At 37.8% G+C, this 25,135-nt stretch overlaps 1 protein-coding gene across 16 annotated transcripts in view; it reads right to left on the minus strand.

Annotated features, from left to right (window-relative positions):
* Positions 1-25,135, minus strand: part of caskin1 (CASK interacting protein 1) — a 76,475-nt gene that overhangs the window by 11,006 nt on the left and 40,334 nt on the right. For 3 of the 16 annotated variants that reach the window (XM_043235784.1, XM_043235786.1, XM_043235780.1), the window contains exons 3-14: positions 14,100-14,197; positions 13,761-13,906; positions 12,440-12,535; positions 12,204-12,334; positions 7,281-7,389; positions 5,742-5,862; positions 5,529-5,623; positions 4,912-5,059; positions 3,205-3,435; positions 2,908-2,934; positions 1,361-1,465; positions 760-875 (exon numbers count right to left, since the gene is read on the minus strand). In XM_043235784.1, coding sequence (XP_043091719.1) covers positions 760-875; positions 1,361-1,465; positions 2,908-2,934; positions 3,205-3,435; positions 4,912-5,059; positions 5,529-5,623; positions 5,742-5,862; positions 7,281-7,389; positions 12,204-12,334; positions 12,440-12,535; positions 13,761-13,906; positions 14,100-14,197 — 1,423 coding nt within the window. The remainder of the gene's footprint in view (positions 1-759; positions 876-1,360; positions 1,466-2,907; positions 2,935-3,204; positions 3,436-4,911; positions 5,060-5,528; positions 5,624-5,741; positions 5,863-7,280; positions 7,390-12,203; positions 12,335-12,439; positions 12,536-13,760; positions 13,907-14,099; positions 14,198-25,135) is intronic. The other 13 variants (XM_043235796.1, XM_043235785.1, XM_043235781.1 and 10 more) reach the window with 12 other exon arrangements.

A 25,135-nucleotide genomic window follows, 5' to 3' on the forward strand; every position in this document is an offset into this window, starting at 1 on the left:
TGCAAGACACACTCTCTGTGCAAGCAAGAGGGTCTGGCTGTTTTCAGGTGGTCAGTGATATCACTGTGCCTGCTGTGGCCATGTTACAGCAGCAAACTTCCTTGATTATTACACTGGAATTGGGGTATAGTTCCAAATCTTAGAAAATTAGGCATAGAAAATTACAACTTTTAATTTTTCACGATCTTAGTGCAGAAGAGTCAAGTTTTAAATAGGAAAAAATTAAGTTTTTGGTCATTTTTGAATGTGATACTACTGATTGGATCTAATTGGATTCAATGATTTATGCTAAGCTATGCTAAAAGTGCTATCGCCAGGCCCAGAGTTCAGCTGAATAGATTCCAAAAACTAAACTAAATTTATTAACTCTGGGGGAGTTGGAGAATAAGCCTATTTCCAAAAACAGTGGAGCGTTACTATATGGGTGTGGCAACCTGAGTGACAGGTGGATTGCAGCTGCTGTCAAGCAAGGGGCGTGGTTTCATCAACCAGTTTCCACCTATTTGCCCATTTTCGATTGTCCAAGAATAACGTAAGGTGACACGATTCCAACTCCAAGTCCGCCCACTTTGAGCATCAAAAATGCTCTTCAGAAACCTACGGGTGACGTCACGGTTTTTGGAGATTGTTGTTGCCAGCATTAGTAGATATAAGACAAGTCTAACCATTTAAATCAACAACATATAAGTAAGTTCTTTCAGGCATCTTCTCAAACCACAATTGGAGGATTTGAGTCACTTTGCATGTCAGATAGCTTACCTTGACTCCCTCTGCCTGTGCATGAAGGATACTGCTGCTGCCTGCGCTCTGTCCACTACCAGAGGATCGGGCACTGGTCACACTGCCTGAACTTCCCACGCTGCTGCGGTCTCCACCTGGAACAACAAGTCCCCGACAAACACACACACATACACGGTCAGCCCAGTCGGACCACACCCCCCTGAGAAACCCTCCAAACACCACTATGAACTTCCCCTCTGCAATGCACTGATCTGATAGACGAGATGACAGAGACTTACATAACAATGGTGAATAAAGAACAGGTGACAGATGACACACGACATGTTAGCAGAGTCGCTAATAAGAACACACTCAGGCACACGCTGCCTTCATTGAAAATGCAGTTTGCACACATGGCTACAGACACATCTGTGGATTGTCTGTACATGTGTTCGTGAGGGAACGACTTAGCGGATGCTGTTCTGACAGAGCGAATGAGAGCCTTTCAATGCGCCTACACGCCTGCGGTAGAGGAGGTTTCTGAGGCCAGGCGTACAGCGGCTGCACCAGGAGCGTGGCAAAGCAGGGGGAACTATGAGAGAAGAAGAGGAGGAGGAAGAGGGGGCAGCCCTGCTGTTACCTGCCACAGGCTTGCGCAGCACCCAGATCTCCTCGCTGCTGCCGCCGTGGGGACCACCGGCTGGGGTGGGTGAGCCATGTGGACTGGACTCTGAGCCGCGAGAACCTTTAACACAGAAACCATCATTAACTGTGCCCTGGCTTGGCCACCTGCCCGGGATCAGATGTTTTTTGGACAGGTCAGGCAAGAGGAGAGCTAAACTACGTCTAAACTATTTCGCTTTAGCAGTCTGCTTGGCTGCAAGTCTCTCTCTCCCTTTCAAACGCACACGTAAGGCAAGCACGCATATATATACTGTATATCTAACACAAATATATATGAACATTTACATACAGAGGTACATGAAATATAAAAGAGGAAACATGTACTGTATATATGTGTATATACATATATATATGCCTTGAATTAAACGTACACATAGGTATGACATATATAATATATACAGAGATATATGATTATATATGTAAATAGGTATAACAACAAAAGGTGTTGCAGTGCATTACAGGAGCATAGTTCATTAGGATTCATCAAACCACAAATGTACATTAATGTGTTCATATACCAATAAACACAATAACATTATACAGTAGCTGTCTCTAATCAAAGAAGAGTCTCACCAGACCTTTTTTAAAAAAAATACTGTTAAAGGGAAACTTCACCTAAAAAATAATTTATTCACCCTTGTTTTTTGTGTTTTTTAATGTCCATACAATGAAAGTCACTCACCAAAGTTGACTTAGACTATTAGACACCGCTGACTCATTGTATAGACCAATTTACAATCTTATATTGTGTTGAAAACCCATACAGGTTTTAAATGACATGTGGGTGAATAATGATGCCAATCTCCTTTTTTAGGTGAACTATCCCTTTAGGGTTTGTTTCACAATTACCAGGCCCAGACAGAATGTGCAGAATTGTTTTTAATTTAAAGAGAAAAAAAAATCAGCGTAATTCTTCATAATGGATTTACACATGGTGTTAAGGGGAACTGAAAGTGCAAAACATTCACTGCTAGCTGAAAGTGTATTCAGATTGCAAGTGGCCATAGTTCAAATTCTGAACGCACTGATTCTACATGAGCCTGATGATTACTGACCACCTACAACTAACAGACTTAAACATATTCCAATCTACGACGACCCAGAGTACATATGAATAGCAACATGCTCTATACCAATATCAAAGTTTGGTTTGATACGCAAATTGCTGGAAGGATCAGAGTTAGTATATGACTGGACAGATCAGTACAGTTGAGACGAAGGAGAGATGAAACAGACAAATGTTCATTGACGGCACACACACAGACTGATGTTGTGCAGAGATGCAGGTATGGAGAGGTGAGAGGCTGGCTGTGCATTCCCTGTTGGTCACGTGTAAAAGAAAGAACGAGTGAAGGGGGCAGTGGAGCGAATCCCAGGTGTGGTCATCACAGAGAAGGAAAATGTAGCACCAAGCTCAGGGAGATTTAGGAGTAAAAGAGGAGAGATAACAGCTTCAACAAAGAGAGGCCATGAACCTCTTTTGTGCTGGTTAAAAGAACTTACTAGCCAAATCTTGGTCATTCTTGGCCTCTAAAAAAAAAAAAAAAAATCAACAACCAAAACAATGTCAGAAAATAAAATTTAAATTAAATGCAAATAAAGAAAAATTCAGAAATAATAATTTACAGAAAAATCAATTCAGAAAACTTTAAGGAATTATTGGAGATGACTGTTTGTATTCAGACTATTAAAATGAAAACTACTTTAGTTTAACACATTCCTTAAAGCTTTGTGAATAATAATATAAATTCTAAATGATATTAATAATAATACAGTGGAGACAGATTAGGGGATCTGTACCTTGTCCACTGTGCGGCTCTCCTGAGGTGTTTGGGGACCTGTTATAGCCAAAGGAAGTGAAAAGTGGCAGATGGGAATGTGGTGGCGGAGGTGGAGGAGGCGGCAGGATATGAATCTCATGATACGAGTCCCCATTCACCATGGCAACGGCGGGCGACACAGGGCCGCACACCGGCGCACAGAGCTGTATCTTTTGATACTGTTGGGTACAAGTGACTGTACTCCATGAACCTAGATACGACAACACAGCAACCACCACCACAACAAACAAAACAATTACACATAAGAGAGGGAAAGCAAATTAACCCAACACAAAAATCACAACCAATCACGAAATTCAAAACAGCAAAACCATAAAAGACAACTCAAAAGGAAGAAACGCTTGCTTTATATATCGAACTATTTAGTGTGAATGAAGTGAAATGCATGTAACTATATCATCTTCAAGTTGTTGATTGATATTTTATGTACGTACACTCATATATATATATACATATATATATATAAATATATGTATATATATTTGAAATAGAGGCGATATGTGGAAATGCAAGGTTAGTGAACGAACTGGAAATGAGCTGGTGTTTGACTGAAATGAAAAGTCTCTTTCTGTAAGTGCCTGAGGAGAAAAAGAGTGATCTTCTCAAATGAGAAGTTCAGTATGCACGACTGTTTTCAGTTAGTCTGTGTGTGGGTGGCTGTGCGAGTGCACAATTTGACCATTTATGTTTACTGCGAGCACAGCAGGACTTTGTAGAGGGCTTGTAGATGAGAACTCTCTTCCTTTCACTAACGACATAAATATAACAGGAATTATATCACTTGCAGTACAGTATGTTGATAAAAACTGCAATTTCAGTAAATAAGGGACTATAAAAAAGGACCTGAACTATTCGAAAGCACAAAAAGTGGGGCACAAAAATAAGTGGATGGAGTGGAGGAGACTGAGAGCAGCAGATGTAGACACAGACATGGATACTTAGTGAAGCATGAGACACAATGAACACTTAGATTAGTCCCCTGCTGTCATTCCCAAACAGAGCCATAGACCGGACATAAACCCTCTGGATGAAAAAAACGCACTTTATGGATCATAGAAATCTGCACAGGTGCACAAAAAGGTCTTCTGATGCCCAAAGAATCTTCCTATGAGTGATAAGCTTAAAGCATCTTTAATGTCAGGTGTAACAGGTCTTCTCTTCTCTTCTCTTCTCTTCTCTTCTCTTCTCTTCTCTTCTCTTCTCTTCTCTTCTCTTCTCTTCTCTTCTCTTCTCTTCTCCTTCAGCCTCAAAATTAGGTTCTTTAGCAAGGATAAAGTGGTACTTATTGGCCAATGTGGACTAAGAAGAAGATGTAGACATCATTGCATACAATTGTTTATTAAATTCCAGTTGACCAGCAGAGGGCGCAATCCGTGTTTGGATGGAGACCTAGCTGCTATTTGAGGCACTAGTATCAGCAGATTCCTTTCTGACAACATAAAATTCTATATAAGCTGAGCAATAGGAGATCAAAAATAAGATAAAGATGCTCCACATTTGCCCTGTTTTTGTTGCCACAAAAGCAGATGGCCCTATCTGTCTCTCAATCCAGTGCACATGAGCAGCATGAACAGCTGGCTGTAAACAGAATCAGGGTCATGTGAGTTTAGTAGCATTACTTGTGCATCTGCGAGTGCGTGAGGTCTCAGTAAGAGGCAGCACTGACCCGCCTGTTGTCCTCTCTTACCCGCAGCCCCAGGCCTCTTACTGATCACTTCCACCAAGCTGGAGGGGAAGTAGCCCACTCTGTCATTTCCTGTGCGGTTATCATGGATGCAGCCCTTCCACCTCCCATCTGAATGTTGCTCCAGAACCTATATGAGTAATAAATCATCTACAATCAATCTACATCACCTTTAATACCTTGTAATGCCAGATTTAACTGCAAACCTAAAATCAGGATCTTTATAGTTAACTTCATTTAAAATCTCGGAAATGTAGAAATCGTAAAGGTTATTTTTTGTTTACTTTTATTTTAAAATGATTTTTGATTTAGATTTCAATGAAATCTCATTATAAATGATTTTTGAATGTCTGGAGAGAAACACAGTCAACAGCACCCTCTGTTGACAAGTTCTGAAAGTACACTGAACTATTATTTCAAAGGAATAATTTGTAATTATTTATGCAGTCAAAATTGACCTTCAATGTGAATTTTTTAAAACATCTACATATTTAACACACTTTGAATTTTAATAATACGTGAAAGTAAAACAAACTGACTAGCTTGAACTAGCTTCAAATATTCATAATTTGTTTAAGAGCAGGTCTTATGAATATTACCGTGATAACATCTCCAGCCTTTATATTAAGGCTAGTCAGGTCGTAATTGTTACAGTAGTCCTTCAGTGCCCTGACCTGCAAGGCTGCTGAGGCATCTGCATTGAGGTAAACACATATAAATTGCATAAGCTACTATACATCACATATGAACATATATATATATATAAATATATATGAACACAAACACGAATAAAAAAAGTGATATATATTTACCCCTTTTCTTACCTCGCAGCATCTGCTTGATCTCTCGGCTGGCCTGTGTAGCAGTGAACTGGTAGACGATGTCCAGGGCCGTCTGGCTGTATGTGTTTCTCACTGTTGCATTGATGCCACTCTGTAGGGTGAAGGTTAACTCAATATTAGATCATGTTTGGGATCCTCTTTACCAACATGGGAGATATGTTTTTCTGTGAAACATAAAAGCTCATTTAGATAAGAGGTTGAATGAGAAAAGAGACCAGTCTACTCTACAAACCGAATTCTAGAAATGTTGGGACGTTTTTTAAAAAAATTAGAATTAAATAAAAAAATGGGCAATATTTTATTCACAATTGAACATAGATTGCATAACAAACGTATAAAATGAGAAATTTTAAAATTAGATTTCTAATTTTAGCTCAATTCTATTTTGATTTGTGCTACAGGTCTCAGGATAGTTGGGACATGGGCATGTTTACTACTGTGCAGCATCTCCTTTTCTTCTCAAAACAGTTTAGGTTATGAGTGCCTAGAGTTTTGGTGTTGGAATTTGGTCCAATTCTTGTCTGATACAAGGTTTCCAGCTGCTGAAGAGTTTGTGGTTGTCTTTGATGTGTTTTTTGTGTAATAATACACCGAACTTGGACTGCAGGCAGGCCAATTCAGCACCTGGACTCTTCTACTACAAAGACATGCTGTTGTATTAGCTGCAGTATGTGGCTGCATCTGGAGGAGAGCATATGTTGCTCTAAAACATTCATATACCTTTATGCCTTCCAAAACATCCAAGCTACCCATACTGTTTGCACTTATGCACCCCAATACCATCAGAGATGCTGGCTTTTGAATAACACACTGGAACGTCTCCCTTTTCTTTAGCCTGGAGGACACGGCATCCATGATTTCAAACAAGAATGTCAAATTCGGACTCTGCCTCTCTAAGACATCCCTTTTATAGCTAATCATGTTACAGACCAGAGGTCAGTTAACTTAATTAGTTGCTAGATGTTCTCCCAGCTGAATCTTTTCAAAATGTCTTGCTTTTTCAGTCCTTTGTTGCCCGTGTCAACTTTTTTAGAGATACAATGAGCTCATAATAGTGGATAAAAGTGTAAAGAAATATCAGTTAAACATCTGTTGTGTCCTCTGTTTTGTATTGTGAATAAAATATTGGCTCATGTGATTTGAAATTCTTTCAGATTTTTTTTAATGAAAATTTTTAAAATGTCCCAAAAGTTCTGTAATTCTGATTGTATCCTCTATGGCCACTTCCAACCAATTCACTAATTAAAATAATTTCAACCACCACAACATTAACTGCTAATTTGAATCTAAACAGGTGGACTACTTGTTAGCAAAGTTGGTTGAAGACAATTTATGTGCACCTAAGTATAACAGTTATGCTCTTAATATAATCACAATGCTCTTAATGTTATCACAAACAGTATGGGCTGATTCATTCATTCAGTAAACTAAATGCTGGTGCTGTTTTGCAATTATATTTTTGTTTTTATTTGAACAGTCTCCATGTTGCTGTACACTCTGTGAACTCACATCCAGCAGGAGGCGCACCACATCAGTCTTCCCACACAGCGCAGCTTCATGCAGGGCAGTGCCCGCTTTGGTCTGCCTGTTGATGTCGATACCGGCCTGGATCAGCAATCTGTTCAGAGAGGACAAAATTAGTAACTAGTTTGAATCAAACACGAAAAAAACGCTGTCAACAATCTGCTTACATCTGGCTCAGAATTCACGTCTGGATCACCATTTTCAATGAAACTTGTCAATGTCCTCGAGTGATCAAGTGATCACCCTCCTGAGGTTTTTTTTTTTGCAGTATTAACCAGATGGCTGCGTTGTACAATATTCTGTCTACCATACAGCTACTTACAAAATGAATAAACAGACATTAATACTTTAAGTTACTGAATTGCTTTATATTTGTAAAAAAAAAAAAAAAAAAAAAAAAAAGTAAATGATTTGGGTGACAAATAGAGTTTACTGTCATTATATACCACAGGGTGCCACATCCGAACAATTAGAATCAAGTATTCCAGAGAGCCATGTAATTAGGTGCAGAGAAAGATAATTGTTTTTTTGTGATCATATGCTACTTTTTTTTGTTTACATTTTTAAAGAGGTCTCTTATCCTCAACAAGGCTGCATATATTTGATAAAAAATGCATGTCTTGGATGAATGCTTTAAATGAAAATATTTTATAACAATATACACTACAATTCAAAAGTCTGGGGTCTATTATACTGAGATTCAGCTTTATCTGTCATTGGTTATTCAATTACTCAACAAAAACACAATTTTAAATAGAATACTTAAATACCTATACCTGAGTAGTGTCTATATGTTTCTATTTATTTCTTTTTTTTCTAATTTTGTTACTTATGTCAATTATGAGTGTCTTCCCCATCTTACCCTACTATTGTATGTTAAACTGCCCAAACATCCCCAATCAGCCACCCGACGACTGAACGGCCTCTATTGGATTGAGCACGACCTTCTGACACCAGAATAAATTCAATTACAACAGCAGGACATCAGCAAACACAGGTGGCCTGAGTCACGGCCATAGAGAGGAGGATGGGAAACAGAGTGAGAGAACTTGGCCCTGGTGCTGTATCAGACACCTCCCCCTATAATTAGCTGCCAAAATGACCCGTTTTAGCTTCACATAATGCCCTCTCATGCTTGACCTCTCTTGGAAAATGCAGCAGATTAAATAACATATTGACTGGTCCAATTGTGTGCTGAGCCATCACTTAACATCGGCGCACATAAGAAAAACGGTTTCTGCTAGTGGGCAAATGACCACATTCATCTGTGTTAATTACAGGTATGAAAGCATTAACACACGTACATGACACTGAGTTTAGGAGACAGAATTTTAATGTAAAGGTAACAGCTTCGGTTAGATGTGCCACGATCCATTTCTTTCAAAGATATGAACAACAAATGAAGCCTGCTTTCATACTTTCCCTCACTGCATTAATCTATTTAGGGCCAACCAATGTGTGCGGCCTTTGGGGTGACTGGATTAATGATGTAATTAACAGTCTTGCGATAGCCTGCGCTCAGTTGCTGTAACCTGCACACTCACGTGGCCCGTAATTAGCTGCAGGCTGATCAGAGCTGGAGAGCGAGAGAGAGGGGGGAGATGGAGGTGATGTGTGGACACATGTGACGGGGAGGGCCGCTGCTGCTGTGGGACCCAGCAACACTCACCATCCACACAGGATAATTCATGATGAGTGTCAAATGAGCCGCGATAGACCTGGTGATCCCATGGAGGTGTTTGAGCTCCTTTTATAGTCTTTATGAGACATTGATCAATCTAGTGCCAAATAGTTTGTCATCTTGTAGGTAATGTTCTTTAAGGTTTGAAATCAAGAATTCACGTCACCAAGGTTAAAAGCTCAAAAACAGATCACCGAGTGGTCCAATCCAGCATACAAGATGATATAAAGAAAACTGGAATTTGTATTTATTTATATTAGTGCAGTATATTCATAATAATATATTTAAAAATAATATATTTAATATATTTTTCATGTAATAGCATGTTCATTTGTTCAAGAACTCTCTATACCTTCAGCAAGGCTAAACGAAATAAATCCCAACATAAAGTGATATTTACATCAAGCCAGCCCTTGACCTAAAAAGCGTTTGACACCCCTGCACTAGGATATACACTATCATACAGTCACATGCTGACATCTGTATTGACATCTAGTATTGATCCTTATTGCTAACTGCACTGATATTCTGATGTTAGCTACAGGGCTTGAGATTGAGCCTATGTATCATCATCCTCATAACCAGAGGATTTAAACCAAAAAAAACAAACAATACATAATGCAATTTGTTTTATACATGTATCGATCAAATGAGGCAAATTTGGGTGTGCTGTATGATTTCGGGATTAATGTGTCAGTCTGATTGTTGTCCAATAAAATGTCTGACATGCAATATAACATTAGGATGGTACAAAGGCAGGACAGTACAGAACACCTCTGATCTTCCTCTCATCTCTGTCTGATAATGAAGGAGGTCTGGCTCTGGCTGTCACAATGATGGATGGCATTGTGTTGTATTAGGGAGTGGATAGGGCCTGGCAAACCCAGAGGAATAGGCCTGGGGACGTGCACACTCAACCATGCTCATGCTAGCAGTGGAAAGATGGAAAGATGCCCTTCATCGCGAGCAGGTGCAGCTGTCTGCACACAGATACAGCAGGTGATGCTGAGGACATGGCATGTCCAGTAAGCTTGAGCTTGTATGTCGATGCACACAATGCACGGCTGAGCCGAGATCTGGAGCAATAGATTTCTCATCTAATGTAAATAGTTGCATGTGGACCTCTGGGCATTTGTATAATAATGCAATGGGAAGTCACATGATAATTGACTTACAGCTCATCAAAGAGTTTCTTTAATTAGCAGATTTCTGAGCTCCAGGCCAGTTCTGATAATACGCAGATATCATAAAACACACACACACACGCACGCACAGGGATCAATGGCTCAGTCAAAATGGGTTAGTGCGGAAATGAATGGTGATATGAAACATGAAGTTGTATATGTTTATAATACTTACTGAGTAAAGCAGTTGCTAAAATAAAATAAAATAAAACTGGATGCCTTTGAAATTTGGGATTTATAAATAGCCTAATTTAGTTTCTGGACTTGTTTTTCAATGAAAATTCTCTCTACAGTCTTCATATACATTATATGTAAGCGTATTTGCATCGTTTTAATTGTTCTCTGTAAATCCCATCTTCTTTGCACCATGACATGTTTATAAACAATTTCTGCATGCTATTGATACAACTTCAGCTACCTTAAGCAAGTATTGAAAAAAAAAACAAGAAAGCAAAGCCAAAACCCAGACATATATGGTCTCAGAGTTGCAATTCTCTTTGATGCCAGTAGAACAGAAATGGCTTTGTTGAATGGATATTGATATATGATATATGGATATTGTAATACATGTTAAGTGACAGACTGTTTCCCCTTCTCTCTCACAAGCGGCAGTAAATCCAGCACTTTTGACCTGCACACGCCGCCTGCATCATCATCATATGCTCATTGGCTGCTCATTAGCATCGGTGACAGCATGTCTCTATGCAGAGTCTCACTTTGTCAAGCACATGGATCCATTAACACTCAAACACACACAGCGGGGTCTAGTCACATCACACCAATGGCTCATAAAGTCAGCTTGCATTAATATAATGTAGGCTTTTCCCTTTCCCTTATACATTTCCATCCCAGAGCTCCAAGTCCATGCTACAGTGTTTGATTATGTTTATGAATAACTTTCTTAGCTCTTAAAATAAAAATGTTAAAAAGTTAAAATGCATAGCAACATAAATAATCTCATTGTTAAATCAGTATCTTTGTTATGCTTTCCTTGTCCATTCTAACGGCACTCATTCACTGCAAAGGAAACTAGTGAATGTGATGGAATGCCAAATTTCTCCAAATCAGTTCCTGATGAAGAAACAAACTGGCCTGAGACTCATTCTCAGTGAATGGTTTTTTTTTTTTATTAGAACTCTTTTTTTAAAATTCAATTATGTATTATGGCTTGACAAATGCAGACTGTGCGGTAGCTTGTCCACACAAAAACCTGCTGCAGTTTGATCATGAATGCATGTGTAAAGACACTTCATGAGGAGGTAAATATTATTGCTACCTAAAACGAACATTTATGTGAACACACAAACAAGACATTAGTGCTCTCTTGATATGATCGATAATGATTCAACTTAGAATTTCACTCAAGCTTTCCTGTCCCACCCCAGAGCTGCTACATGCATCAGTCAATGCACACAGATTTCTGAGTCTACCTACAGTATTACTTTGAAGCATGACAGATTTAAGCTTGTTTAAGCTGGTCCTAAGCAACTACCTCCTGCAAAGGGCCTTAAACCAGCTAACATGCTTCAAAAACATACCTAACCAGTATATTCTGTTCCCTGGTGTTGATGCCACAGATACAGAATACAGATAGTTTCTTATGCCATGCTGCAAAGGAATGTCAATTAGGTTTAGATAAGACACAAACGAAATCTTTACAGATGTGTTACGAGAGATTGCTACGTGTGATGTATCATAGCCCATAATATATGAGGTGCAAATACCGCCAGCAGCTCATGAATAACATGCACTAATACTTTCTACTAAAACTACTCTTTACGTTTAAGAATTTTACCTTATAACCTTGTTATAAAGCGTGTAATGTTGTTAAAAAAGTTTCTCAAAGTATCTCGAGGTTTTATGGGTTTGAAGAAATGACCTGTTTTACTTTCAGTGTCTGATAAACAGAAGTGTAACATCGACCCGGCACAGGCAGTCTGAGATCTGGAAAAGCTCACTAGAGGTGTGACTTCTATTTTTAGAAGAGCATTTGAGCCATGCATCCTGTCTTTCCATCTGAATCTTGGTGCTCTGAACGCTCACCTGATGATGTCGATGTGTCCGTTTTTGGCAGCGAGATGCAACGGGCTGGTGCCGTTGGGATCAGTCGAGTCTCCGGGCTTGGGCTCCAACAGAGCCGCACACATGTTACTGCTCAGTAGCAGCTGGACCACCTGCAGAGCAAACAGACGATCATACACGCACAAAAGCCAACTAGATACAGGAAAGAGATGTAGTAGTAATTTGACAGTGACCCAAAAATGTAGTGCGTGACTCACCCCAACCCGACCGAATTCACAAGCCAGGTCCAGTGGGGTCTTCCCAGCATTGTCGACTATGCAGGGGTTCGACTGGTGCTGCAGAAGCATCTCAGACTGTGAACACGTAACCAGCTGTCAGTTCTTAGGATTTGGTTATTTTACTACAAGCCAATATTATATTATACTGCACATATATTCCATTAGAACGGAACAGAATACAATAGAATAGAATAGAATACATTTCAACTTAATTTAATGTATCTGTCAACAGTGGATATATTAGCCCTATACTGAAAATATTACTATTTATTTGTAATCAATACATTAAATAATTCATTTATCACCTTTTTTTATTTAATTATTTTAGACATTATAGTATACAATTTTGGTCACACGTTATTTTAAAGTTCAATTCCTCCTATTAGAAAACCATTATCTAAGTATTTTAGTAATTACAGCTTAGTAATGCAACTGTTAAGTTTATGTATTGATTAGGAATGTAGAATATGGTCATGCAGAATATGTAAATTATAAGTACTAATAAACAGTCAATATGTTAATAACAGGTATGCTAATAAGAAACTATTTAATGGTGAGAATTGTCTATAAACTGTTAACATCATTTTAGGTAACACTTTATTTTATGGTTACATCTATTAGTTGCTTAATAGCATGCATATTACTACAATATTAGCCATTTATTAGTGCTAATTAAGCACATTCTACATGACCTTATTCTACATCCCTGATTCTACTCAATACTTAAACAACTACCTTACTAATATTAATAAGCAGCACGTTAAGAATTCACTGAGGGAAAAGCCATAGTTAATAGTTAAAAAGTGTTACCTAAATGGTTACCCAATTATAATATCAGCTATCCGTATTTTTTAATAATACAAAAAAATATTAAAATTATTAACAGCTTACATATTGATTGAAATGTTATTTTTGTGGACCCCTACTATATATATGTATAATTTCAGAAAACAGTTCCACACTTCCCAGCTCTTTAGCCTCACACAAAATAATAGCATATTTCTCTCATATGTTTAAACATTTAAGCAAAAACCTTTTAAAAAGTCTTTAAAAGGGAGCTATGGTATCTATTAAAGCTGCTTCTTCACTAAGAGGTAGAAACTTTGACAGAGAGGAGGAAAAGTGTCTGCCTTGTGCCTTTCATTAAATGCATGTGTGTGGGATGATCTAGCTTCAAAGCGTTTACTCGTCAGGTTCTGATTCCAAGTTGCCAGTATTCGTAACGGCATGCCAAATCTTTTATCATACACCAGTTCTCACATGGAGTCTTTGATGAACAGTGGGCAGTGTGTGAACTCACTACGTCATAGTGTCCGTGCTGAGCAGCCAGGTGCAGGGGGATCTGACCCTCATCAGACTGACCGTTCACAGAAGAGCCTGACTTCAGGAGCAACTTCATGGGCTCTGACTTTCCCTGCCACGCCGCATAATGCAGAGGCCGCATCCCTGGAACATGAAAGGAAAGACTTGTAATATTAATGTACTGCAAAATACTAAAAATATAAAAAAATACACATTAGACTAAAACATTTAGAGTTAAGCCTGTATCAGGTTGTATGGATGTGAGATCCAAAGCCATGCTGTACTTTTTACCTGCGTGCCAAAACAGGGCGTATTAGGCTAACACTTTATCTAGTACCTTTCTGGTCCCTGATGTCCACTATGGCCTGAGACTCCAGCAGCAGAGATATAACCTCCACATTTCCATTGAGAGCTGCATGGTGCAGTGGTGAAAATCTGTGAATATAATAATACCCATAAAATAACATAAACTGGATGTCAGAATGTCTTTTTTTGGATGAGAACAAAAAATGCACAACCTTAATTTGGATTTGAATGCAAGCAAGTAGAATTAAAACGGATTGATTATAAAATGATACAAAAAAATCGAGCTTATTTTGGCTACATGAATGTTAATGTCTCTTGCTCTCCTGTGTCTCTCTTCAGTTTGACCACATCAACTGCTATGCAAAGGGCTTGGCAGACAATACGGTCAGCCACATACACTTGAACTACAAGCACATTCATTTACTTGCAGAGAACTGCAAGTTTGAAGTTTATATGAAGAGTTTGTGATTGAGTCACAGCCTCATTCATCTGTGTGCATGTGTCGCTGCGTGTATGTTTGCTCAGCTGTTTTTGATAATAGCAGAGTCTGCCAGTGTAAGAACACGTGATTATATATGAGGCAGCAGATTGTGTGTGTCTGTTTGTATATACAAGATTTAATCACTCCATCTTGAATTCTGCACCAAAAGCAGCTGTGACTTTTCCAAACACAAACTCATAGAGCTAAAGTACATTCCAGACTCCAGCATTTTGGTCAATTTTATAAAAAACAGATTAAAACATTTGAGATAATTGGATTATGCAGAAAAGCACTGCCACTAAAGGAAAATGAATTAATATCAAAACCATGAACTTCTCAATAATCACTATCAAAGTAAATGTGTTTGTGTTAACTCTAATACATAATGTATGCATAAATGCATGCACACACACACACACACACACACACACACACACACACACACACACACACACACACACATAAAGTATAGAATTTATTATTTTTTGTGTGAATCAGTATGAAAGTACAAGTATATTTATTTATAATTTATTCTGGTGCAAACCATGCACACAGCATGCACCTGTTACCATTTAAACATACATGGTATTTTTGCACTATAAAAATATAATTTTACATATTTTTGTTTAAGTTTTAATTAACATATTGAGCAGTTTTGTTGATGGTATTGGACAAATACTTAAATATAAAATATTGTAAAACAAATACTCTAAACAACTGGAAAACATCTGTTTGGTCATTTTACTTAGAAATGTGTCAACTATAATAACACATCTCTCTTTTAAGGAAAAAAATTAGTAAATTGAAAAAGAATTTTAGCAAAAACTACATATATAGCCTAAACACTAACAGTTAAAACCTCAATTAAGATTTTTGTATCTACTGTATGTTTATCTGCATCCTTTACGTCCTTTAGTATCTTCCCACAATGCATTATGACACAGGATGTCTTCAAAGTGGAGCACACAAAAAGCCCTCATTGGATTTTCTGTCCCAGCTCGCCGTCTCTGATTGGTGCATGAAATATGCTGTAACCATGGCTACGGTTGTGAGGCTGCCAGTGCAAGCGTGAACGTAAACCGTCGGAGTGCCACTGCTCAGAGCAGAATACTAAACTCGCAGGAACCCTGCCTGACCCATCTCTCCCTCTCTCACTGGCACTATCATGCAGGTCTGCAGCAGAGCATGATGGGGGATGGGCCAGAAAACCCCACTCTCCCCACGTCCCCTGTTTCCCAGGCTCCTCATCACAAGCCATACAAAATTCATTGTCCTCTTCACTCTGCGGCACTTACTCTATTAGTAGGCCAGATACAGTAAGGCTTGTCTCTTCATATATCCGTGTGTGTCTTTCTTGCTCGTGAGGTGAACACATACAAACACACCGCCTGACCTACTTTTCTTAATGAGGGTACTAAAGCCCAAGGCGTTCTCTCCAAAGGAAGCATCATCAGCACTCCTCCATTCACTAGCAGCATGTCTAATGAGATTTTGTTTACCGCCCTCGTCATCATTATCATTATCATCATCATAATGAGAGTAAATCACTAAAAATGATTAAAAGTGAACTGGAACCTAAAAATTTATTTTGTATACGTTTTTTGCTTTGGTAAGAATAAGAGATACTTTAAGAGATACTTTAAAACTTCAAAACATTTCAACCCCAAACTTTTAAACAACAGTGTGTAAAAAAAAAAAAAAATTAAATTATAGCCTACACTCTAAAAAGCTGGTTCTTTGGAGAGGTTAAGGTGCTATATAGCACCGTTATTGTATAAAGAACCGGTAGAGCGCCACTATGGTTCTTCAGCGGTTCTTTGATGTGGTAAAGATTCTATATAGAACCACTGTATAAAGAAGCCATTAAGCCAGCAAAGTTTTTTGCACTTGCAGAACACAAATTCCAAATATGGATTACCAGATATGCTTACAACTCACCATTTTGTTATTGCATAACATTGAACTTAATTTACTAATTTACTAATTGTCAGATTATACATATATGATAATTCATGGAAACATGAGGTATGGTTCCATCTTTATTGCCAAAGTTTTGAAAGTGCCTTTTTCTGTTCTACAGAAAGGGATGTCCCAATACATTTGTCCATACAGTGAATGTATAGTTTTTGGCTCAAGGACTGCGTTTAAAGTCACATCAGAGGTGTTCAGCTGGGACTGTCAAATTGCTGTCAGTACATTGTCAAGTCCTTATAGTTATAGCAAAGCTGTGCCAGTGTTGATGTGGACCAACAAATTCTCACACAGCTCTCTGTAATCACACCCCAAGTCTCCTGAAGGAGAATTTCAGGTGCGTGATTGATGAATGTGAAGATGGCAGACTGAAAAGAGTTAATTAAATCATCACTGCTTAGTTTTTCATTCTACCACGGACACCCTACCTATCTGCCTGAGATCACACCTGTCTTCTTTCCTGCATTTTTGTACACAGTAATGGATGTACAAGAAATGGATCCACCATGTCATGTTAAACTAATGAGGTTATTTTGTTTACAGGTCTATAGTTGGAAGCAGCTATTCTGCTCTTACCTGCTCTGCTTAAAGAGGAGCTGGGTCGCTGTTTAAAGATGAGGTGAGCCCTGAACAGTGAATACAGCATGTAAAACACAATCTAATCAAAACACTACACTTGTTGCACATTTTGTTACTCTTTGTTAGTTTTTTGTTTCTTGGTCTACACCAGGGGTGCCCAATCCTGCTCCTGGCGAACAACTGTCCTGGAAAGTTCAGCTCCAACTCTAATCAAACATATCTGTCTTTAATTTTCAAGTGATCCAGAAAACCATGTTCAGTTGCTTCAGGTTTGTTTGATTAGAGTTGGAGCTGAACTTGGAGTTCATCAGCAGGAGCAGGATTGGGTCCCCCTGCTTTACACAAACTATGCTATCAAATTAAAGAGAAAATAGTTTATTTTCAGGTCGTGGCCGAAATAATTAAATCAGTTGTATGACAGTATTTAAATTTTAACTGAAAATTAATATAAGAAGATGGTTAATGCTATTATTATCCCTCAGAGCCATTCTCAGACCAGCCTGTCCCAACACCTAATATGAAGGTTAAACTCTGTAAGGAGGGTCATCTGGAGCAGTATGACCACATTGTGTTCACGTTGGATGGACATTTAACCACAGATTGAGAGCGAGGACACCTTGACAGCACTGGGACTCCTCCTGTGTGTGTATTTTGTGTCTGGGATCCAGTACCCTAAAGCAGCGGTTCTCAACTCAAGTCCAGGTGTCCTGCACCATGTATTGCCTGTCTCACTTATTTAACATACCTGATTCAAATCATGAGCTCTCCATGAGTGAACTGTGCTCTGACTGACAGTGTCTATACACAAAACATTCATTCACAGATTTAAACTACTTCTTGTCACTATTTTCTATTTCAGGTCTAGTTGCAGTTTCTTTTGTTTGTTTTTTTCTTACAAAAATGTTAATACACTGTTCACAGTAAAAGAGTGAAAGACACTGCCAAACTTCAGTGTATGCAAGTTGGTTTGCAAGTGGTTGTGTATTATTCATTTTCAGTCATTTAACTCACTATTAATGTTAAACTATTGGAGGCCAAAAACTATAGGCAAAAAAGTTACTTGATTACAACATCACAGTGTGTGAGTGTGTATATATTTAGAAGTATACTGACTCATCTATGGTAGTTGTATATGGTACATCTAATGGTTCTGTGTACGACTTGTTGACAAATGTGCTAACATGATTCTTATTTTTAAGCAGATGTGCTATAAAGTACCAAAAAAGGTTCCCCTATAATAACAAGCCGAAGAAACACTGCAATAAAGTGCTATATGGCATCGCTTATGGTTCTACATAGCATAATTTGACAAATGTGCTAAATAGCACCTTTAACAATTGGTGCTGACTAGCACTAAAAGTGGTTCTCCTATGATTATCACGTCAAAGAACCACGTTTTGTGATATATAGCACCAATTTTTTCAGAGTGCAGTGTGGAAAAAATGTAGCCTGCAGTTGATGCTTGGTAGGGAGACTGATTGACAGGCCAATCATATCTGACCTATCATACTGCCAAACCTGCTATTCTCATCCAACAAACAAACCAGGCAGGAGAGTAGATTAACGTTGGTGGACTTGAAACTTGAAAAAAAGGTGTGTACTGACAACGTTTCATGGTTGAAACAGGCTACTTTCCCTTAGTGAAAAATAAGTATACTAAAACGCATTTGAATCTCACACAACTAATGTCTAGCAGCCACGTCAGTTGGATCATGGGTAATAATCCAAGCACATCTATAGCTCTCCTGGTTCCTCTGCCTCTTAAACATTTATCTCCAACAAACTGCCATCAAGCAAGACAATCTTCTTTTTCAGTGTTGGTAATATCCGTTTCTGAAATATCTCAGCTCTACTGTTTCTCAGTTGTTCTTTCTCCAGAACATTTTTTTATGAAGGCAGGTTTATTAAAGGGGGAGGCAGTGAAATCACAAGCTTTTCCTTGCTCATAAATCAAATTCCCACTATTGCTCCTCTATTGCTCCCATTTAAGGGAATGATCTCAGATTAGAAAGAACATTAAGCCTCTTATGAGAACACTTTAGATTTATTATCACAAGACGTCTGTTATCTCTATTACCGAAGAGAGCAGGGCCGCTACATATGGATGTCATAATGTGCATATGACATACCTTTAAAATATTATTTTCTCACTTATTGGCTAAGGTGATGGGGAAACTGCTGTCGCCGTGTGTTGCTTGGTGCTTTACAAACAAAGTTTAGTTTTAAAAGCAACCATATACATATATATATGTGTGTGTGTGGGCTTTTTTTTTTGACTAAACATAGGCCTATAGTAAAAAGTACTATTTAAAATTATTCTTTTCTATTGTTATAAATTTCAAATGCAATTTATTCCTGTGTTAACAAAGCTGAGTTTTTCAGCATCATTACTTCAGAAATCATTCTAATATGCTAATTTGCTGCTAAGACACATCTCTTATTAATAACAATGTTTAAAACCGTTGTTCAAGACAGATTCCACAATGTTATCGCTGAAACAGATAAAAATGGTAATGTAATTCAACCAGTTTTATCATCCAGAACCAATATAACTACAGATATATAATGCGTACCTAAAATTTTAAATAATATACCAAAACTCATATAAAAGATCTTTAAATTAAAGCTATGTTTAAAATGTGACTTTTATGGTTTTGAAGCAAGTCACAGTGTGGCTTTCACTTATTTGTTTCTGTTATATTGATTGACAGCTATAACAGGAACCCTTAGTATATTAAAAGTCTAAAGATGATGAATTGCACTGAAGAAACTGCAGAGTTGCAGTTCAAGAAATGAAAAGTCATAATTAGCTGATTGGGTTTAGACAGAACAATTAAGGCTTTATTATATTAATGCTCACTGAGCGTGGTAATGAATTCAATAAAAGAACAGCATCATTAATCCTGCCACTGAGTCGTAGCTGCCCAAGCTGTGTGTTTTGAAGACATCAGCAGGTTTATAGATTAGGTTGTTTTTGATCCTCAAAATAAAGTCATTACATTGATTCTCAGCCTTACACACATTGAGAATTATCTGCTGAGCTAAAGCTGCATGTTTAATTAGAGAATTGCTGCTCATTTCATGTTGTAGAGACTTTATAATGACATGATAATAAACCTGTTTTCTTTTCTTTTTACATTTTCTTACACTGACTCTTATTTTTGAAGTCTATTGCTTTTGAAGCTAATGAGACCTAGGCGGCTAAAAAACAAGATGAAACATTATATATACTTTAATAGCTTGATAAAAGTCACTCTTACCTGTTCACACACTAGAAGAAAAATGGCAGATCTGCTTTCTTAAAACACAAATTAAAATAAGCATATTAAAAGTTGTTTTAGTCTTGAACAAACGCCTTGTTGACAAATCAAACCAAATCAAATCAAATCACATTTAAAATCAGATGAAACTGTTAATTTGTCACCCTCTATTGGTGTCAATATTTAATCTAAGTAAATAAACACTGAATAAATCAACGAATGAATCTCGTCATTTTAGCGAACGCTTGAATCCTGCGAAGACTCAAAATCCCCATCTCCAAAATTGTAAATACTCTAAATGTATATTCTGTAGATCAAAGCTAACGTGTTGAGGAGCTGTTTGAGAATTGCTCAGCTGTTTACCTGAAAATGAGCTGTTGCGGCTGGGAGATTTATTTATTGCTTCAAGAGCAAGGTTAGATTTTTTAAGGGGACTGGCAGCTATATTAATCTTAGATTTTTATGTGGGCTGAATTGAAAAGCAGAGGATGAAGCCTCTACTAAAAGAGTCTATCAACCCTATGTTTATCCGGCTATGGAAGACAGACTCTGAATCCACCTGAAAGCAATGGACAAACAGGTCTGGTTTGATCCACAGTCAATTTGAAAGCTGTCATGGCATGTGATCGAGACAATTACACAGAGATGTATGTGATGCCATAGTAAGATTATCCTGATGAACACAGCCTCACAGCAGATGGCAGTCATGTAGCGATGTTCCTCGAGCTCATTTCAGATACAGCTTATCTTTGAATCCACTGAAAGCCTCCTATTTTGCTGTGGCTCTGTTGGGCCTCAACTCTGACCGCAATGAGAGTGTGTGTTTGTGCGGCTGTCAGTGCCAGTGACCTTCACACTGAGTGCCTGTGGCACTGAGACACACTGCCTTCACAAATCTGTCTAAAACATTGTCACAACAAGCCTTTAAATCAGAGCTTAGTGTGCGCCCCATCTAAAGCGTCTTTGTTTTTATTGTTCCACCGGAACATTCTCGCACACAATCCTCCTATCAGCATCAAGCACCTGACACTCCTCACGCTGTGCTCCTGCTGCTTCTTTCACGCACCTATGATCCTGATGCACCACAAAAACTGATCTGACATAAGTACTAATTTAAATACAACAACAACAACAATAATACATTTTAATTCGATAACAATTTAATAACTGTATTTAATAAAAATATATGTATCATTACATTTTTATTAAATACAATTATTAAATTATTAATAATTAATAGTAAATAATAATACTATAAATATATATTTATTATTATATATTGATAGTATTATTATTTCATTTTATTATAATTTATATTAAATAACAATGCTATAAATATATATTTATTATTATATATTTATAGTATTATTATTTAATATTAATTATTCCCACGTCTTTTCACGATGTTTGGCAACTTTCAGACCCATTTGGTGGCTTTTTTTCCCATAACAGGTGCATACTGACAAACCTAACTAAAAAAAAAAGTTGGTACTGTCACCAGTGCTGCCCTGCGAGCGCGAGCTCAGACTCTCCCGGCGCAGTGTCGCCTCTCTCTGCGTCTGGTGTGTGCAGTGAACGCCAGAGAAACAGCGCTTTCAGTTGGCAGTACCAAAGCAGACTCAGTAGACAGTCAATAAAAAATGAGTACAAACAAGCACCTGTCGCTTATTGTCTGTTTGGACTTTTAAATATGAACATAATTTATTTAACATGTGATGTGTCATCTGCGCGAAATTGCGGAATGACACAAAATATTGTCTCGCAAAATCATTTAACATGTGAAACACTGGATACTTTAAATCATGAAACCTGGATTTTTTAAATCATGATTTTTTTGAGATTCTTATAACTCAGCATAAAGTTTCTCAGCAGTGTTGGAACCGGTATAATAAACACTAAGCTATGGTTAACACTGTGTCCTTATCAGATGTGACACGACACTGTTACATGCAATGAAAGGTATCTTTTCCATGTTAATCAGCGTTTTTGTCCTAACCAGCCATAACAGAGACATGTCACGAGTAACAGATTCTATTTTTGAAACGGTTTCCATTTCTGCAACGTTGCAGCTTGAGCAACATACAAGCAATGACAATGACTATCTCAGGTACTGATTATATGCTTTATTCACTGTTAATAGTGTCTTATGTGAGTGTAAATATCATTTTTGTGTGACCTTTATAGCTATACTGAAAGCAAGTGTAGATTTGACTCTGATCCTACAAAAAAAGGCAAGCATGAACATTAAAACTGTGAACTCAATGAGAATCAACAAACGTTTAATGGTGCACCAAATGTTCTCTATAGGTGAAAGATCTGGACTGCAGGCAGGCCAATTCAGCACCTGGACTCTTCTACTACAAAGCCATGCTGTTGTAATAGCTGCAGTATGTGGTTTTGCTTTTGCTTTGTCCTGCTAAAATACACAAGGCCTTTCCTGAATCTGACGTCATCTGGAGGGGAGCATATGTTGCTCTAAAACCTTTTAGCATTCATATTGCTTTCAAAAACATGCAAGCTGCCCATACCGTAACTTACGCACCCCCATTCTGGAAGGTCTCCCTGCTCTTTAGCCCGGAGGACACAGGGTAAAGAATGTCAACTTTGGACTCGTCTGACCACAGAAACCTTATCCACTTTCGAGCAGTCTATTTTAAATGAGTCTTCTAAATGGCATTTCTGGACCATATGGCATTCATTTTTGCATGCTAGGGCTTACGTTGGCTTCTGCATTTGCAGAAATAAAGGTACAAAAGCTGTCGCTGTCACTTTGTTGGTACCAGTGGTGTAGTACATCTCTTCACAAATTTGTAGTTGACTCATTAGATTTATTTAAAAATGCATGTTCATTCATAAACTTTGAATGGAGATTCACAGAAGCTCAGCTGTGACTTTCAGGCAACACTTTTAGGCTATAGTCAGACAATGTAAAACGCTTAATAATTAACATCTTGCTTCAATATCCATAATAATCAAAAGATGTCTATCATCGCAATCTCAAAAAGTTCCATTAAAATGAATGAATTGTTCTACAATGCATAATAAATCTATTATTTACATAGTGTGTGTCCTTTGTTATAATGAGAGGATTTATGAGCTTGCATAACTCAGCACTGAACAAAAAACATGCCAATCGGGTTACCTCACATTTTTTTTATTATCACACATAGTAGGATATAGTTTTACTCGCAAAATATACTGACTTTTTAAATTATTACTGATATTCAAATGCTCTCTCTTTCGCTACAGTTTTCCAATAAATATAGAAAGTATAAAAGTATACAAACTTATATAGAAATACATACTTGATCTAAAATTATGTAACAGAGGTTTGGCAGTGAGATGCGACAGTAGCTGTTTTATGTCAGGATTGCGTGTGTGTCTTATGTGTGTGTTCTTCCCAGTTATGTGACTCACATGTCTTGTTCTTTAATGAATGTGAGTGACTCCACTCACAATATTTCTGAGAGTGTGCAGATGGCACGGTGGATTGTGTTTACTGCCAGTGGTTTCTGGAAGTATTCCTGGGCCCATTTAATAATTTCCATGAAAGAATCATCAGGAGTGATGCAGTCTTGACATTTTTATACTTCTTAATTTAATAAAAAAAAAAAATTCATGAATTAGATTATAAGCAGGTGTATTTCATTATGACCAGTGAGTTTTTTTGAAAGCCAGCCTACATGTGCTTCTGATTGGCTGTAATGTTTGGTTAATTTTGTTGCATCACATATCTTTCACGTCTGGTCTGTACAGACAAATTGCTTGTCGCCAGAATCCTATTGACTTATCTTACTGGCGAATATTAAACTTACTAACTTATTTTTTTTATTTAAGACATTGTAGCTGAAGCATGTAAAGCTCTTCAGTGTAACCTTCATAGGCCTCTCAATCACTCAGGGTGCAAGATATTAAAGTGACCACAGGGAGGGTGATGTTGATGTCTGACTGTCATTTCAAGGCTAGAAGGACCACAACGCATCCAACTGTCAGTTTAACCTCAAAAAACAGGGATCATACCACATTCAATTTTCTCGGCGCTGCTGCTCAATTCTCCACTCAGCAGACAACATCATTTCATCTCTGCTTAGAAAGCAAGAGACTATGGAGAAGGAATTAATGTGTGAGTCATTTATCTCACCAATACAAATGTGAGGTCGTCCCGAGGAAGGCTGCATGTGTAAATACTGTACATGGCGTGTGAGGATTCAGGCTGCAAGGAGCTATTCATCGGTTTAGAGTTATAGCTTTCATTTTCTTAAAACCCATGCAACAGGGCTTTGATGATGAATGCCACCGTTGTTCTGTGACAGTGATCAATAGAAGAGATTTTTTTAATTATTCTGCCAGTTTCACAGCTTGATAGGCTACAGCAAAATAATACTGGTTTTGATCTTTGAGCGTAAAGCAAAAAAGTCTTGAAAAAGTCTAACTATGTTGTTGTGATTGGTGTAAGGACAGTTTTGTTAGAGGATGTTTGTGTATTTACACCTGACTGCGTATGTGTGAGAGTGTGCGTCAGCGTGTGTTTGCCTATCCGTCTGCGCATGTGAGAATCAGTGAGGGTTTATGGCATCCTTCCCATCCACTGTGTATACAAGTGTGCTTTTGTAGGAGGTGAAATTTCTGTAAAATTATGTCTTCCCCACAACACATTTAATGGCCGGAGAAAAGGTTAAAAGACTGAAAAGGCTACAGACAAAAAGGGCTCTATTAGCTCCTAAAAATGAAACTTTCAGGAAACAATGTGATCATTATTCAATTGCTTCATTTCTA

The sequence above is a fragment of the Puntigrus tetrazona genome, chromosome 3 (genome assembly GCF_018831695.1).
Source record: "Puntigrus tetrazona isolate hp1 chromosome 3, ASM1883169v1, whole genome shotgun sequence".
NCBI classification, from domain to species: Eukaryota; Metazoa; Chordata; class Actinopteri; order Cypriniformes; family Cyprinidae; genus Puntigrus; species Puntigrus tetrazona.